Below are 17,341 nucleotides of genomic sequence, written 5' to 3'. Positions count from 1 at the left end.
GCCATGGACGTTCCCAGTTCAAGGATCACCAGCACAAAGGTAACTGTGGCCTGCATTTGTTTTGCTCTCTTTCTAATCTTTCCTTCATCATACCTCTTCCTATGCTAAACATTAAATATTCTGTTAGATCCTGTGATACCTATGGACTCAAGTTTAAAAGAGACTTTAAGTACAACAGTAACCTACTCATGAGAAACGGCATCGTGTATTTGAATTCCACAACAGTTAACTAGTTACTGTTAGCTTTCCACTGCTCCCAACATACAGGGGTGGCACTACAAAGCCAAGTAATGGCCTTAAGTGTGTGTCTTTTGACTACCACTGTGAAGTTTGCATATATTCTACACTATGAAGTTTGCATATATGAAGTTCCCATATATTGGGATTTAAACAGTATTCCACAGGGCCCTGATTTCATATTTTTTATTTTAAGAAAATATTTTGGAAAGGCTGTATTTACATTTATCTGCGTATCTCTTCACTAGGTTATACTGCTCAACAGAAGCAGATTTAAGAGTCAGACTTGATCCACGACAATTTATAGAATTGTTTGGGATAGATATCCATTCAATCTCCTCCTAACTGGAGATCAAAGCAGAGACACTGACACATTCAAACAGCAAACTAGTGTGTTAACTGGTCAGGCATGTATGCCCCTTATTAATCAAAGACAGCGTTAAGAGTGCTTAGCAGTTTGTCTGACAGGCCACATTTTATACAATTTCATGAAGAAGCAGAGTTGTTGCTGTAAGATAAAAAAAAAAATCCTGGTTTTGATGGAGTAATGAACAATAATCAGATTACTCTTGAGTCCAGGTAAGGAATACCTGTAGAAGGTTTTGACAAGAATACTGCCAACCACCCTAGTTTAGGATTCAACAGGAAAATACTCTCCTCACACTGTTAGAATAGTATGAAGCTATGGAACAGTGCCTGCAGAAAGACTAGGAATTTTTGGAAGAATGTCCCTTCTCCCCAAAACTGCTGCATTCAAGACGCATCAATCTCTTCCTCTAGGGAAACTCTGAATTGTCCTAGTTTCAGTCACTAGCAGCCAGAATAGATGATAGATTTAAAGCTTTGAGGACAGTCAGAGCACAACACAAACTCACATGAACCAGGCAACCAACCTTAAAAGGAAAAAACAAATCAATAAAGTAGACAGATCAGGGGTAGTTAAGTGCCTGGCACTCCATGGCTCAGCATGCAGTGCTCATTTTAATCTGAGCACATGGCATTGCATGCTGCTTTGAGACAATCTCAACATGACTCACTACAGGCTGAGGCTACACATCACCACTTTACCAGTTCTCAGATTTAAGCCCAGTGAATACAGCCTTCAAGGTCTTGGCATGTTGTTAATGACACTGAACTACGCACTGTCAGTTCTCCCATACGTGGGGATCACATGTTTAAACCAACTCACTAACTCAGTCTGTGTGGCTTTACTATGAAGATGTTTGTGCTGCTCCATCTCTCTGGAGATGTAGCTGGGGAATTACTATTCCTCCTAAAAGGGCTGTTGAACATATGCAGTTGTTGGGCCTTCTGAAAAAGGTCCAGCTCTAGGGCAGCGCACAGTGTTCAGGTTCAGTAAGAATTTTTAGCAGCTACGTGCAAGAAATCACCACTAGCAAAAACAGCCTCCTAAAAGAGATGAAGACACAGACAGAAGCAAACATGTCTCATTTTCTTTACATTCCTATCACAAAAAAAGCACCAAAAACATTGCAGGGAAATGTTAATATATCTGAGAACTGAAGGTAGCAGGTTTTAAAAAATTCAATTGGGAAGAGAACCTTTCCCTTCCACTCTGCCCCGATGATCTTCCTACCACATGAGCATGTAGTTATGCTGAAGTAACTGAATGATCCACATAACATATCATGAAGAATCACCTGCACTATAAAGGCAGATAAAAATGGGAAATGTCATATTTAATTGAATATTGTACAGATTTTCCTTCATATATTGTTTTGCATCAGTAAACTCTCACTGAACTCTCTTAAAATTCTAAATTGCCTTCCACTGTGCTATGCCCATTTCCTCAGTTACTCCTGAAGCTGAGGTCATGACTTTCTTCTCCCACCTCTGCTAGCCTGTAGCCTTCTGATCCTGGGAAAAGACAGAACAAATAAATACACTAAAGAACACTAGATATTGCAGGCACACCATTCTTAACAGAGCGTGATGCAAAGCGAGACTGATGATGGTTGGGAGAAGTTGTTAGGTACACTGTCATGCTGTAAATAAGCAGAGTAAGTATGTAAGCTAGCCATGATGTAAAGAAATTGCCTAATGTCAGCATAAAAAGATGCTGCAGACCAAATTCACCCATTAGCATGTTTAGCAAATACAAAAAAAAGGAAAGACAGGTTTCAAAGTGAGCTTGACACAACACTATCAGTGTGAGGTCCTTCGCTTTCAACTTCCTTCGGCCACTTAAGAGATGCTAGACAAAGAATTCTCAGGGAAAGATCTGATTTATACAGTAGGCACCAAACCAAGTAGTAAAAAATATCAGAAAGACTGCATCTGGCCAACTGTCTTCCTGATCACAGCACTAAAATTTTAGAAATGCCATGATTATTGCAGCAAAGGTGGATGGTAGGAACTGCTTCTTCCCTTGCTGGGCTAATGATGCAGAAATGGTGGCACAAAATGGGAAGAATAATTGGGTCACATTATTCCCACAGAGCACATTCTCACAGAAGATTTCTCCAGGATCTCCCAGTCAGAGGCACATCTGACATTTCCTGACACCCCCACCCCTTAGGGATGTCTGTGTCCAACAGGACAAAAAGCAGTCCTCGTTCTCCCTATCTCCCACCTGCCTGCATTCAGTAAGATGTTTTCATTCTACACAAGTACAATTTAACCTCCTCTTACTCCTTTAGAACCGCAGAGCCCAAGTGCAGTGACCCGGATTCCACTTCTGCAGCACCAACAGATCTTTCAGATGGACTGACATTGTATGATCTCCGTTGTCAGAAATGCTGGAGGGAGAAAGAATCCAGCTTGATTTTCAGATCTCAGGTGGAACCTGCAGGTTGAACAATAGGCACACGGGTGCATGCATGTGTGTGTTGGGGGGAAAAATAAGAAACTGAGTATTTAACTTCAAATGATAACACTGATTTTAGGACCGCTACTGTTTAAGACAGAACCCATTTTCTCTACGCTACTCTTAAATGACAATGCAAACATTTGCTGTGACATGTTTCTGAGAGCTCTGACAAGCTTTGTGTGCTTCACAGAATCCTGCTTGTTTAAAAACCCTACCAGGCTTGACTACTCTGTTTATAAAGATGAACTTTCCCATAAGGCAATGGAGAGAGAGTAAAAGCAATAGAAATATGAACGGTCAGAGATCCCATCCCTTCCATTAATAGAATATCATAAATAAGAGTACTAAACATTTGTGGTGGTCTAAATAAGGCTCGGGAGCACTCAAGAATCCTGCCTTTATATGATAAGCAAGTCAAAGAAAGAAAAAGCTGAATTTTAGACAGTAGTGTTCAGTTCAGAATCTCATACAATTGGCAGAGATTCTGGCCTCTTGCTTCAACTAAAACAAGATCAAATTTTGAGCTAATCTCAACACCCTTCACCCCAAGAGTAAACATCCCCTTTTCGACCTATTTATTAACACTGTGACGAGCGCTCCTTGGAGGAACAAGATACACAGCTTGATGAGGAGGAAACTAAAATGCTATTATGATAAAAATGTCTAAAAATGTCTAAATCTGTACCAAGTGGAATCAAAATTCAGCAGCCCCTTGTCAGTCACAGCTTGTAGAGGATCACTGAGTAAGTGAAAGGTGCATTTAAACATGCAAAGTATTTCACATGTCTCTGTTTTAACAGACTATTGTAAAGAAAATGTATGTGAAGCTTTTGCTTAGTGTTTGTGTACCTGAAATCGCTGTAGGGAACTCAATATGATTGCAGCTGTCAAGTTAAGAGTCAGAGGCTTAAACTGTGATGTTGATTTAAACAAGTTATTTAATCTGTCCATAAGCTTACTATTAGGGTTTCGAGCAGAGACAACCTCTCCTCTTCAGGTCAATTTGCTTAAAGGTCTAAGCTTATTAACTCTGTAAGAACTTAAGTGCTGGGTGACAAAGGAAAATCAATACACTTAAAAGATCAAATACCTTTTCCCCACGTTTTATTTTAAGAGGATGTAAAAACCAAGACTTTTGATTTCATGTGGTACAGGGTATTTGTACCACAAGAGGGCACTAAAACCATGCTTAAAGTGGATCATTCGGCTATTGCTGTACACATTTACAGAACGATGTCATGAAGGAAGGAAGTATGCATTGCTTTCAAACACACACTCACTCCATCATGAAAGCATTCAGATATCTTGACGGCACACACATTTATAATGTACTCACACCGCCTCTACTGCCAACAGACCAGCAGAAAGCTTTTTGTAAAAGTACTACCCTGCCAAGTAATGAGACAGACAGACTAAAGAAACTTGAAAGAAGTTGTGCATCATGTTTTGAACATCATCAGTCTATTAATAAAGTGAATTGTGATTGTGAAAAGTGACTGTGAATTTTGGTCTTGTCTAAAAGAATGTGAAGTGCACGAGCTCCTAACTGGAACTGTCAGTCAGGGGTAGATGCTTACAGTCAGATAAAAATATTTTGAGTACAAATGACTTCTGCTTGTCCAAGCAGCAATTCTGTTTACACATGTAAGGAAAAGTCCTATGCAACAGCAATTAACAAATCAGCACGTTTCAAGAGCCAGCTGACCATCACGCTAAAAATATGCTGCTAGTATACTGTCACCTTTTCAGTAAGACTTGACAACATCTGAATGTCCACATCAGCCAATGAAGTGCCACAGGAACAATCCCTTAGGCATTAACGGGATATTCCTCTACAGGCTTTCTCACATGATAAAAGCTACTTGCAATTTTTGCCATAAAGGTGTGCAAAACAAACCCTGGCAATGCACCATTTCAATATCAAAATTAACACTGGCTTTCTCTACTAGCTTAATGAGCAGCCAAAGTATCTCACTTCTGCAGCTCTGAGAGTTGATCACGTTTTTCACATGAAGTTTTTTATGCTTACGCAAGTCTCTTGGTCCTGTTATTTGTGTGTCAGATATGGCCGCTTAGGTATCTGTCAAGCAACATAAAGTTTCTGCTACTTCACATGCTTCAGGAACTGAATTGCCAGTAACGTAACAGTTGATCATGCAGCAGCAACAGTGAACACTGCCAAGTCACCTCTAGAATGACTACCACAGAATAATCCCGTAACAATGAAGTCTTCTGACCATTTTCTCAGTTATTTGGGAATAAGGCAGTATGAGGCTTGTTGGTCCAAGTACTGGAGGTGTATGTTGCACTGCAGCACTGCTGCTGTACAGTACCCAGATTTGCTGCAACTCACTGAACTCCTGCAGTTGCCTAAAACACATGTCATAGGTGATTATAGTTGTACTAAATTTTGGACACTTCACACACTTCCTCTATAAGAAAAAAACCCCACCAAAAACATTTGCAGATTTAGAAATCCTTTTACAACAAAAGGAAACATTTATGCAAATGTCAATACAGGAAGCAGATGTTAAATAGAAAATTGTTGGTCTGAGGTTTTTAATTCCTCTTCTCACACACGTGAAGTGACTTGGGTTTGAAATATAAACTTCTATCTAGAACAGAGGTAAGTTAGAAAAGAAAAAGTACCAGGCAGCAGTATAGACAGGAGCATATAAGCAAGCATCCATCACATCAGCATTAGTGTTTCACACTTCCAAACTCCTGTGCTAACAGCAAATGTCCCAACATGCTTGAGAAAATTATTTCACCTATTTGAAATATACACCAGGCACATACTGTAATAAAAAATCAGACTACAAATACAGATTTTTGATCCCATATTCCATCCCATGCTAGCATATAACTCCCACTGACCGTTTGCTGGATTCTGCCGATGGCTCACGGCAGCAGAGCAAGGAACTCTGCGTCTCGCTAGTTAGTTCAGTTCTTGTGAACAGAGGCTTTTGACAGGCGAAGCAAAACCACAGCTATTACATGGGCCTACAACCCAAAGCACAGGCAGCTCTACTACTGCTACTTTCAGAAATACTGAATGAATGCTTATCAAAATAAAATATTAAACCAGAGACATTTGACATTCCCATTTCTTGATAAATTTTTCAGCATAACATATCCATCTAAAAGGATATAGTTATGACATGCCATCAAGTGCACAGCAACAAGAGGACAAACTAAATTCAGTGTTAGATGACCCCAAGCAGCAACACATGATCTGAAAGGCTGTGAAAATCTCCCAGAGTAACAATCCAGCAATAATGGGATTGTCAAGCAGACACTTGATCCATGTATTTGCAAATGTGTTATGTTAGCTCTATACCTAGAGTCCCATTCAGAAAGGTTTGTGAAAGTAGAGTTCAGTTTGCATTTTGTCATCAAAATGTGCCTTCCAGTCTGTCATAGAGCCAAACAAGAGTACATTATATTGCTTTATGAATCTTGTAAGTCTACATGACATTAACATTTTAACAAATGCTGTAGTGCAACAGGCAAATATTAGCATCTAAATACAGTTTGCATTTTTTAGGTTCTACACAGTGGTTGAATAATTGTATGTACTATTGCATTACGTATGTAAGGTCAAAATTCAAACTTACAATCTCTTTTCAACAGTTTTCTTTGGACCGAAGGATGAACAGAAGTCTCCCAAAATTTCAGGATACTCCTAAGTGCGAAGTGTGATTTCTGGGTACGCATTCTTGAAATAATTCTGGTTTTGGAGACTTAACCTCACTTTCATACAGCCTGTCAAGGTTCCTCTCGAGTCAGTTGAAGTTTACAGTGGGGGAAAAAAGTATTTCCCCAAACCTTATGAAAATAAGATAGGCAAATCTACCTTTCCATTTTTGAATTCTGAGTTTTGACTTAAACCACAAATCATCATCAAGGTTGAATTAACCAGCATGTTTATTTTATGCTCTGCACAAGAATGTACAAAGAACATTTACACTATTTGTCAGGTTCATACTTTCAGGTTTCTTGCACTCAGACAAAAGACGACCTAAAGGATATTATAAATAGAAATGAAAAAGAAAGAAATATTAAGACAGGAAGAGTCCTAGAAAAAGGCAAAAATATAAATATAGAGTAAAATATTTAAATACAGGAATACTGAAATTTTATGAGCAAATTAACATGCTAAGGTATATTCAGCTCTCTCTTGATTTAGCAGCTTCATAGATTCGTTAACAAATAAAAACAATCCCAACGAATATATTCACACTCACTTTGTTAACCTGTGGCCAAGCTAGCAAAAAAAGGAAAGATAACACTTTTCTCACAAGCACTTTTGATATGGGCTTCTCCTCACGTTCAGGAAACTTACTAAAACTTACTAAACAGCATATGCAGTAATAGTTGACTTCAAAATGGACCAGGAATCAATGCAAACAGCAGCCAAGAATCAGAGAAACCGGAGGAGTATTTTAAGTATTACAACAAGGAGAAAAAGCAAACAAAACAAAAGAAAGATGTAAAAGATCACTTTGGGGTTCAAATACAGCCATCCCTCCTTACTGCCTCAGTAATGTGAATATACTTTTAAATTACTTTCTGCTTAACTTCAAAACAGAGTGGCTGTCACTGAGGTTGGACTGAAACAACTTTATCCTTTGAGTTACAGCCATTTTTAAAGAAGTTCTTAATAAAAAGTAAACAAACATTGAATTTTTTTTTTCCAGAACAGTGAAAGTGTCTTTTATGATGAAATGTGCAAGTTCCATTACTGCTTACTCTATCTATCAGGATTTTTAAAAGAAGGGCAATCTGATATTAAGAGATTCAATGATAGGTACCAGTGTAAGAGTTGACGTTGCAGAAGTCAGTGAGAGGTCCATCAGCTGGGCCATAATACCACTTACTGCACTACATTTAGCCAAACAGCATTAATTTTTCTGCACAACCGATGTGCTGTCCATCAGAGCAAAATGCATAAGGCCATAAAAGATAGTATTATTCTAATGACATAGTCCTGGAATTTCTCCTACAATGGCATCATCCATACTGAAGCAGGAGATATGATGGCCTCTAGCCTATGTTTAGACAGCGTAATTCTAGATGGTAAGTCAGAGGTTTCTCCATGTCTTTCCACTGGAGAGGGAATTAAAAAAACAATTCAGAGTAAGTCCTAGCAATACTAAAAATCAAAAGCATTTCTCTCGTGAGGTTTCTGTTTAAAAAAAAAGGAAAGATTAGATGGAAAGATACCTCAGTAACAATTTGAGAGAGAAGGGATTGCAAAATATATTCAGAAATGTTCTTCAAGATTGCTCATAAGCAGCATATTAGCCATATGGAATACAGACAAAATGCTTGAAATATTCAGTGGGATTCACTGAAATGAAAGAATCTATCTCCAAAAGCTATTATTGTTTTTTTTTTTAAATACAAGTAGCTACTATGGATAATACAAGTATTCTATCTCAAATATTTTAAAATATTTTTGGAGGAGAGACTGGGTTCAAAGTCATTCTTCTTACGGATTTTTGGAGGGTTAAGAGCAGTGCCCATAGACCCCATAGAAACAAAATAACGTTGACACAATATAGTCTATTCTGCAAAGACTGAACAGTATGAAATGGCATCTAAAGCACTGAACACACGGAAAGGATATGAATTTAAACTAAACTGCTCTTCATCAAATTCTCCAGCTTTAAGAAAACATATCCATCTAAGTGTAAAATTTGAAGGGATGTACAAAGAGGCCGTTGAGTAGCCTAGCAGTGTAGATGTGCACTTCCATAAATACTGAATGCAGCATTCCCCATTTACCAGTAAGAGATACCAGTGAGGCTGTTAAGGTATTACTGACACACTTAGGAAGTAATCTGCACTCAGTGGCAGGCCTCTAGATATTTAAGTGATCATCCTCAAGCACTTCTTAATGGACTGTAACTTTTCCATTAAAAGCAGTGCCTCAGCCTGGGTCCTTATAGGGAGAAAGCCCTATAAAGCAAAAGGGAGGATCCTCGGAAAAAAAAGTAATCACGAATTTCAGGTGCAACACCCAAGGCAAACAGACAGTATTTCACTTGTGGTCCATCTTTAAGCAGTTGCTTACCACTGCAGACAGAAGAGGTGATGTTGTACAGAAAAGGGTAAAACTGCAAACAGCGGATCATCTTCAGGCTGCTTTCACACTCCAAGCACTTGGTTGTCAAATCCAGTGCGTGTCTGAAGGCCTGCAGGGCTCCACTAATGTTGTTCAGAGCCAGATATGCATTTCCTAGGCTCAAAAAAGTCAGAGGCTGCAAAGAGAAAAGCAACATACCCCAGCGTAAGTATGTTCACTGTTTAAAATTGAAGCCAACTAGGAAAAATCCCTGTCAAACCACACCCTCCCAAATTTGGCTGGAAAGAATTTAGAAAACTTCTTAAATAGGGCCTGCCTATTCTTAGAACAGAGAACTAACAGCTTCATGCATTGGTGCTAAACAAAAGCTGTTTTGACATAAGGTTGTGTTCAGAATTTCATCCTCCTACGATGAAAAACAGCTGTTAAATACACACAAGTTGAAATGAAGCATTAAATACTGACTTATAACCCATCATAAACCTAATGCTTACTGCACAGTGTAGCAAAGAACTAAATTTCAATGCTTGGAGACATTTTACAATGATCAAAAGTCAGCAGAATGTCAGTAAAAATATTACTAGTGTTCTAGCAGGACAGATGCATATCACTTGTCAGGAGTGTTCAGGATTTACTGGAGCAGAATGAGGTTACTGAAAACACAATGTCACACTATCTTAGGGTATACATTTATGTTTACGTTCAATTCTTTATAAAACTTAGTATTTTTGTCCACTGCTTTTGGCTAATCTCCCTTAAATATGTATTTTTTTAAAAGTACAAATTATAAACACCTTTTTCACTGGGTACAATTTAATTAGCACTTTAATATAGGCACACAGTAAAGCATTACATTTTGTTCACAAAAATGTCTTTCACTTACACAAAGTAATTTGCTGCAATTAACGGTATAATGCTAGAATAATGACTACAATATTGTAATTCAGCAGTCATTTTTTTCCATTGAAATAATTTTACATTCATTATCTGAAAATCTGGAGACTTATCAGTGGCTAAAGATTTTTCAAACACATCTTGTATTATTAAACACTATTCAGAAAAAGGTGCAAGCTGAGCAAGAGGATTTTTTTTAAAAAAAGCTTTTGCTAATATAGCACATCACTCCCTGTAGCTGTAATTCATTTTAATTTGTATTTACTCTCCATTATATTCCAAGAAATACTATTCAAGCACAAATTATCCTGCCAGATTTTTTGATACAATAGGTATTGAGAATGCCTGAAAAAAAATAGGAGCAGGCATTGTGGTAACGAGGTAGGACTCGCCAATATTTTTGAAGAAAAGCCCTACTCACACAGCATGGTGCTAAGGACCTCCTTCCCTCCAAGGCTGTGCTTTCAAGTGCTCTTCTTAAAGCCCATCATTCAAGCATAGCTCTTTCTGTAGCACCCTTTTGCACTCTTACCTGCCATCGAAATGGGCTAGGTTCCTTTCCAACAATTGCAAAATTGTTCCTGAATGCTACACTGAAAAAGCTTATTCTGTTTTTAGCTTTTTTATGTGCTATATGACTGGTGGCCTGGCAGGTAAGCTCTCTGTTTATCTAACTACAGAAGTAGAAGGACAGGAAAAAGTCAGTTGCACTTCTTACAGAAGCATCTCAGATAGAAGACCAAAATTACTTGATAGAGAAAAGGTGTCCCCTGCCATTCACCCTCCTCACCCCCACCTTCCTTTTCACAATTGTTCTGGTCAGTTCTGTAGTTTAAACAGTTTATACAGAAACTTTCTATGTGATTTAGTTGACAACCTACAAAATGTTTACAATGTTACCATTCAGAAATACAAAAACCTGTTTTGAATCTATTGTTGGAAGTCACCGAGCTTTTTCCTCTAGGCATATAGATGAAATCTAGGGACAAATAAAACAGTACAGATAAAAAGTCAAGTGGCACAGAAAAGATGTCTATACAGCCAAAGATCTTGGTGACACACATGCTACTTTAAGGGTTTTAAGAATCAAGACACAATGCTGACAGCATTGTGGATCTCTGTTTTAGATGAAAAAGTAGTCAAAACAACAGGACTAGATTCCTTGGGGCCACTACTGGTAATACAAGTTCTGGGAGGCAAAAAGTCTGTCGTGTTTTAGAAGAACTTCTGTTCTAGATGATAACAGTCTCAGCAACCAGCATCACCCCCAGTACGATCAAGGATGTAAATGAAAATTAACATAAGGTGCAAACGACAAAGGCACAGGTAAGTAAGCACAAGTAAGTAATGTATATTTAGAAAACAGCAAAGGAAAGACACTTACTGTTGAATGAACACAAAAAACATCATCTTACCTCAGAGGCGTTGATGGCCAAAGCCTTCAGCAGGAGCCTGCTGGCATCCAAATGAAGACCATAATGAATCAAGAGGTTAGCAAGATTGACCAGAGGGATGTCTTGATACTCATGTGGAGCTAAATTAAATGCTTTTTGCAAACAGGTGATAGCAAAGGTGCTATTTCCAACCGCACGCCAGTACAATCCAGCTTCATTAAGCACAAGCCACAGAGGATCTTCTGGCTATAGGAGAGTCAGGGAGAAGGATGAAAACACCCACAAGGTGGTGTCTCAGAAGACAGAATTGCCTGCTCTTTCATAACAAACAAACAAAACTCACCCTTGCACACTACCATATTAACTGGATACAAATTGCTCTTCGCTGTGACTGCTAGCAGATTAGTCAATCTGCTCTACTCTACTCAAATTGATGCGATTTACAGTCTGAACTGTAATTTAGTAGCAGCTGTTGCTCACGCTCTATTCATGCAACTGCCTTATATCATGACCACAAAATCCTTTAAAAGATACAAGTGATAACGGTTAGCTCACTTCAGGAAGCAACATCTGTGAGCCCCTTCAGAGTCTTAAAATTACATTAACACAGATTCATGTAGAAATGTTACAATTTGAAGGTCAGGCAGCTTTTAAATCATAGTTAGATGTCCTTCCAGGTCCTATATCCAACATTGAGATTTCCTGTCATTTTAAGGTTTCAGAGTTGTTTTTTCTAAGATTTAGTTATCTATTTGTCTTACGGAAGTTGACAAGTGACATGCATTAGATACTACTTCAAGATTGTAAGATAGCAAGCAAACAATTGGGGGTAGGTGGAAGAATGGAGGAAGCGTCAAATACACCTTGAATGTTCCTTCCTCCTCCTTCACCTACAAGAAAACAAACACTCATCCTAGAGGAGAAACAGCAAAACTTTACAATACTGACAGGTGGACAGAGCTATGCAAGACAACCATTTTCAGATGGAACGGTTTGAAACGGTTTAGAAACACATTCTATTTGTTAATATTTTCAGCATTCTGTGTTATCCAATTCTACAAAGAGTTTAAAGTATAAAACCAACAACTGAAATGAATGTCCAATTCAACCTACACATCTGAAACCTAAATGCACGCATGAGCAGGAAACATGCAGCTAGAATTAAGCAAAACAGATAAGGACCTTTACAGTAGTATTGTATTAATGCAACAATGCTGGCATTAGAGTAATACTGTGTTGAAAAAGTTAATCAGTACAGATTTTCTTCCAGATTTTAAAAACCACCTCATACAGGAGGGTTCTACCCGTAGTTCAAGATGAACTGGAAGATATCAATAGAATATATTACCTCTTTGTTTGGAGTACCTTGCATAAACTGTAATTGTAAAAGTATTTATCACCCCTATTTTGCAATGCACATACATAACATTACTTACATGTTATTCACATCAAACTCCTCACTGATTTACACTTCATCCACAGGTCTCAATGGCCTTTCTTTAACTAAATCCTTAGTAAGTTATTAGCACTCTCCCTTTCCCGATACAAAGATACCAACTGCGGCACTCCTGCTCTAGACAGTTTATCATTAGAGAACAGGCACGACACAACAGTGTTCTTACATCAGCATCTAAATGAGCAGGAAGTTTAGACTTTTATCATGAAGGCAACAGAATACCATACTTATACCTGTGCACTGCAACAGTAAGACATTAGACATGCATAGGACTCTTCTGAACAGCATAATAATAGGAATCAACCCCTACTGTTCATTTTTCTTCTGGGTAAGACAGATGCCACAGTAAATGGTACTGATTTAGACTAAAACCAATACATACATACACTGCATTGACACAACTTGTACAAGAGTTAATTTGAAAAGTATCAGCTTGACACATCAAAAAGAGGCAAACTCTATCTCAATCCTTTCTGTCATTTGATTTGTGATGACTCTCACAGGCCCCACGCAAGATGGAGGTGGCATTCCACAGGGTGTTATACAGATGTACATGCTGTGCTCATTATCCTGACAGAAGATTGACAGAGGGTTGGTTTCTTTGGAGGAGGCTGGGGGGGAAGGCAGGTTAGTGGGGAGGAGGAGGAAGAGCATGCAGGGAGGGGTGAAAGATAGAGTAGTTTCAAGATATTTCTCTCAGTTAAGCAAATGGCTGCCAGGATTAGCTAATATATTGCTGCTCCATGTCCTGCAATCACAAGAACAGGTAACTACAGGGCTGTTTGGTCCACACCAAGCTAAATTAAATGGATACCTCTCTGCATGTTTGTGCTTTACTTGTAAAAATGGGTTTTAAAGTTAGTTTCATCTCAGTTACAGGCAGCAAATAACCTTATTTCTTGCACATCACTCACTGACTTTTTTAGAAGTATAGAAACAAGCCTCAAATAAGAATTCCGAACTCTCATTCTACAGTTTTTGACATACCTTTCTCATGGCATGATCTAGAAATGCTTCTATCTTCGCCTGTGTAACAGTTTGATTGTTGATACGAGAATGTAAAACCTAGACAAGAAAGATTAGTATTTAAAAAATTTTTTTTCGAACTGAGTATTTTACAGTATATATCTACATAAGTCATTCAAGTCTCACATCCTGATTATCTTCCCTTTTGTAAGGCGAAAAAAACGCCAGAAAAATGGTTCTAAGCAGATGATGTGAACATGTAACGATTAAAGCAGCCAATCTCCAGAAAGCAGTATGAAGGACTAATCTCAGCCTTAAGTTACCAACTTGGTAGAATACAGTAGTTATTGGAAACCCCAAGAAGATGAATCATGTTAAGTGACTGTTAGATGTTTTAAAAGAAAGCAGTAATTTCAAGTAGTAAATTACATTTCCTATTCTGTGTGGTTTTGGTCAGCATTTGAAAGTAGTTCTCCCTTCCTCTAGCCCTATTAGAAAATCACCTGCTCCCCTTTTCTGGAAGTAATGATTGGCTTGGGGTATCAAGTAATCTTTTAAATATCAGAGTCTTTCATGTTCTGAGTGAGATTTTTAAGGCAATAAAGAGAAGAATTTGAAAACAGAAGAGAACCAACAAGAAAAGGTCTCTTACTTGTCTTGCTTGATCATCTGGCATCTTGAATTTCAAATCTAGATTACTGTCTAGTTCCTTGACCAGTATGTTTAGAGATTCATTGTTACGAGCATCAGTAATGGAAGAACAATCTGGTGCCTGGGTTTCTCCATGCCCAACAGTATCTCTTGGGATACTCAAAATTGGCTGGATTCTGGTGATAGGGAGAACCAAGACGCATTAATAGCACATGATGTATGTATCTATAAACATAAGATTCAGCTTATATTGACTGACAAGCCTCATACTGTAGACTGCCACAAGACATGAACTGCAAACCAGGAGAGTTCAAGGCCAACCCTTCCCTTGAAAAGCCATTAATAAGTAAGGTCTTTACTTTCCATTTTTAAGCACAGAATACCTGTAAATAATGCAACAGAGATTAAGACACAGAAGGTACTCATATTATGTTAATAAGGGTTGTATGAAGTTTAGGACTAAATAGAGAAGTGAAAAAGAAAATGCTGAAGCTTTTTAACCTGAAGTTTGACTTCAAAAAATATCAAGAGGTAGACAAATTATTTGGGAAGAACATTCTAAGTTGGAACACTTTTTTTTTTTTTTTTTTCAAAGGAAGCTTCAGGACATTTGTGGATGGGAATCTTTGTTTTAACACATGCTCAATACTAGAATTAATACTGACTAGGAGAAGAAAGATTTCTTACTATTGCTATTACAAAAGTGAGTAGGATATGATGAAATTGCATTGATCTATGTAAGGTAGCCATTGCAACATAGACACTTTTATTTTATCCTATGTAATAACAAATATTACTGACTATTCTACAACTAAGCTCATTTTCTACCTCTGTCCCAAAGCAACGAGCCAAAGCTTTCCACTCCTAATCCTTTATTAGTATTTTCTGGTCTTCACAATGTTGTGTTGTCATAACTAATGCTAAGACGATGTATGCAATGTACAACAGTCAACTGTAGTCATTAAATAGATATTCAGCTCATTCTCAAGGATTTTTTTTTTTTAAATATTCTACAAGACATTCAGACTTGTGCTTAAATCCCCATTCTTTTAGTAATACTGTAGATACTTCATGTATTCACCTTGTACTAAGAGTCAGGGCAGAATCACCATGAAATTGGATCTGACTGTTACAGTTATAGCAAAGATGACAATAAAGGAAAAGACCCTCCTTCTGTGGAATGGCCAGAGAAAGAGGTCTGAACACATCTGTGCTGCTGATTACTAACTGCATCCATCCTCTCCAGAAAGAAAATGCTCATTAGTGAAAATTTACAAATACAATTTTTAAAAATCAACACTTGCCTGAATCCCCTATTTTCTGGAGGCAGGAAATAAGTTGGCAGTTCTTCTGGGTCAGGAATTTTGGGGAACGATTTCATGCACTCTGATCGCTGAGGCCAAAGAATATGCTGTTTGTCCTAAGGGGCAAAGGAATTATTTTTTATTATTTTCTCAACATTTTAAATATTCTAATTAACAAGCTAATAAAAACATAAGGAATAGTCTGGAGGAAAAAAAAAAAGAGCAGAGATCTTAACAACTATTATTCTTCTATCTTTTCTGGAATATCAGCAGTTCAGTTTATCTTTACTCAGTTGTACTGCTTTATTTGCAGCAAATGTTTAAAAGTCAGCTAAGAACAAGCCCCTCTGCACTGTAGTAGTTTCAAATGATGGGAAACTGGTACAGAGAAATTACAGAGATGCTTATATGCTGAAGAAAATTCAGAATGCTACATTCTCCAGTTCTGCCACACATCAAAAGCGTAGCCCAAATGCTAAGATGTTTCACATAAACAGGAAAGAGCTTCACTCTTTCACAACTCCTCTTTGCAAGGGCAAAGCTTATCCACTTCACTTACTCTATTGGATTCTACACTCCACACTGAAACGATAGAACGAGCAACAGGGGAAGACTGCAAGGACTGGCTGTGGTCGCTTTGGTTTGAGTGAAGATCCAAATTCACAGATGTCATACTAGAAGTTGAAGAGTCTTCACCAAACTGGAAACAACAGAAAAACAACATTAAATATAGAAAAGAGATAGTATATTACTGTCTGAATTTCTGCAAATTATTTTTTTCCCCGCCATTTATGTAGTGAAGCTTCACTGATGAGCTCAAATTTGGGTAGCAAGAAAAAAATGGAACTTTGAGTCTCCTGATCCACTCACACCATGGAAAAGTAATACTCATGTTGTAAACAAGTCAGCAATGAAAACACAAGTGCAAAACAACAAAAACATGCTAAAAGGTACCAAGCAAACATAATCTACTTATCTAGACTGCACAGCTCTAATTTAAGTCAGAGTTACTAAGACTCGTGGCTTGCAAAATTATCTTGATAATCTGAATTTATAATTATTATAGTAGGAAGAACACCCAAGAAGAAAACATAGCACAATTAAAAATAATTATTCCTGTTTCTTAAGCTAGTTAAGGGGAAACTCCAGAACACATTCCACACTGCAAAATAAATGAAACCATAATCTCTGTCTGTAGTTCTAACACAGCAGTGGTGTTGCCTGGGTGGCTGTCATTCTGGATTTCAGTATGAGTATACACCTGGCTTCCAAAACTTCTCAGTATTCCTGTAACAGATTTCCTTGGTGCACTGTATAGTTCAGAATACACAACAAGCAAATACCGGGGTAACACTTTATTTCTGGGCTGCAAAAGCACTCACTAGATTCAACACCACTGAGCTTTGCTCTTCCATTTAATTGCTTATGGCGGGTTTGTGCTCCTTCTGATAGGAAAAAAGGTTAAATTGGAAGGAGCATGCAAAAGTTGTGTAGCTCAAGTCATATGACAGTGTAATA

General features: G+C 37.9%; 1 protein-coding gene across 5 annotated transcripts in view; it reads right to left on the bottom strand.

Annotated features, from left to right (window-relative positions):
• Window positions 1-17,341, bottom strand: part of TTC17 (tetratricopeptide repeat domain 17) — a 62,455-nt gene that overhangs the window by 21,240 nt on the left and 23,874 nt on the right. For all 5 annotated transcript variants that reach the window (XM_074909390.1, XM_074909391.1, XM_074909394.1 and 2 more), the window contains 6 exons: window positions 16,383-16,523; window positions 15,824-15,939; window positions 14,521-14,695; window positions 13,890-13,967; window positions 11,468-11,692; window positions 9,147-9,333 (listed from right to left, as the gene is read on the bottom strand). In XM_074909390.1, the coding sequence (XP_074765491.1) occupies window positions 9,147-9,333; window positions 11,468-11,692; window positions 13,890-13,967; window positions 14,521-14,695; window positions 15,824-15,939; window positions 16,383-16,523 (922 nt within the window). The remainder of the gene's footprint in view (window positions 1-9,146; window positions 9,334-11,467; window positions 11,693-13,889; window positions 13,968-14,520; window positions 14,696-15,823; window positions 15,940-16,382; window positions 16,524-17,341) is intronic.

Source organism: Athene noctua, chromosome 6 (genome assembly GCF_965140245.1).
Source record: "Athene noctua chromosome 6, bAthNoc1.hap1.1, whole genome shotgun sequence".
Taxonomy (NCBI): domain Eukaryota; kingdom Metazoa; phylum Chordata; class Aves; order Strigiformes; family Strigidae; genus Athene; species Athene noctua.
Note: the sequence above shows the minus strand (reverse complement) of the source record. Positions and strands in the feature narration are given on the sequence as shown.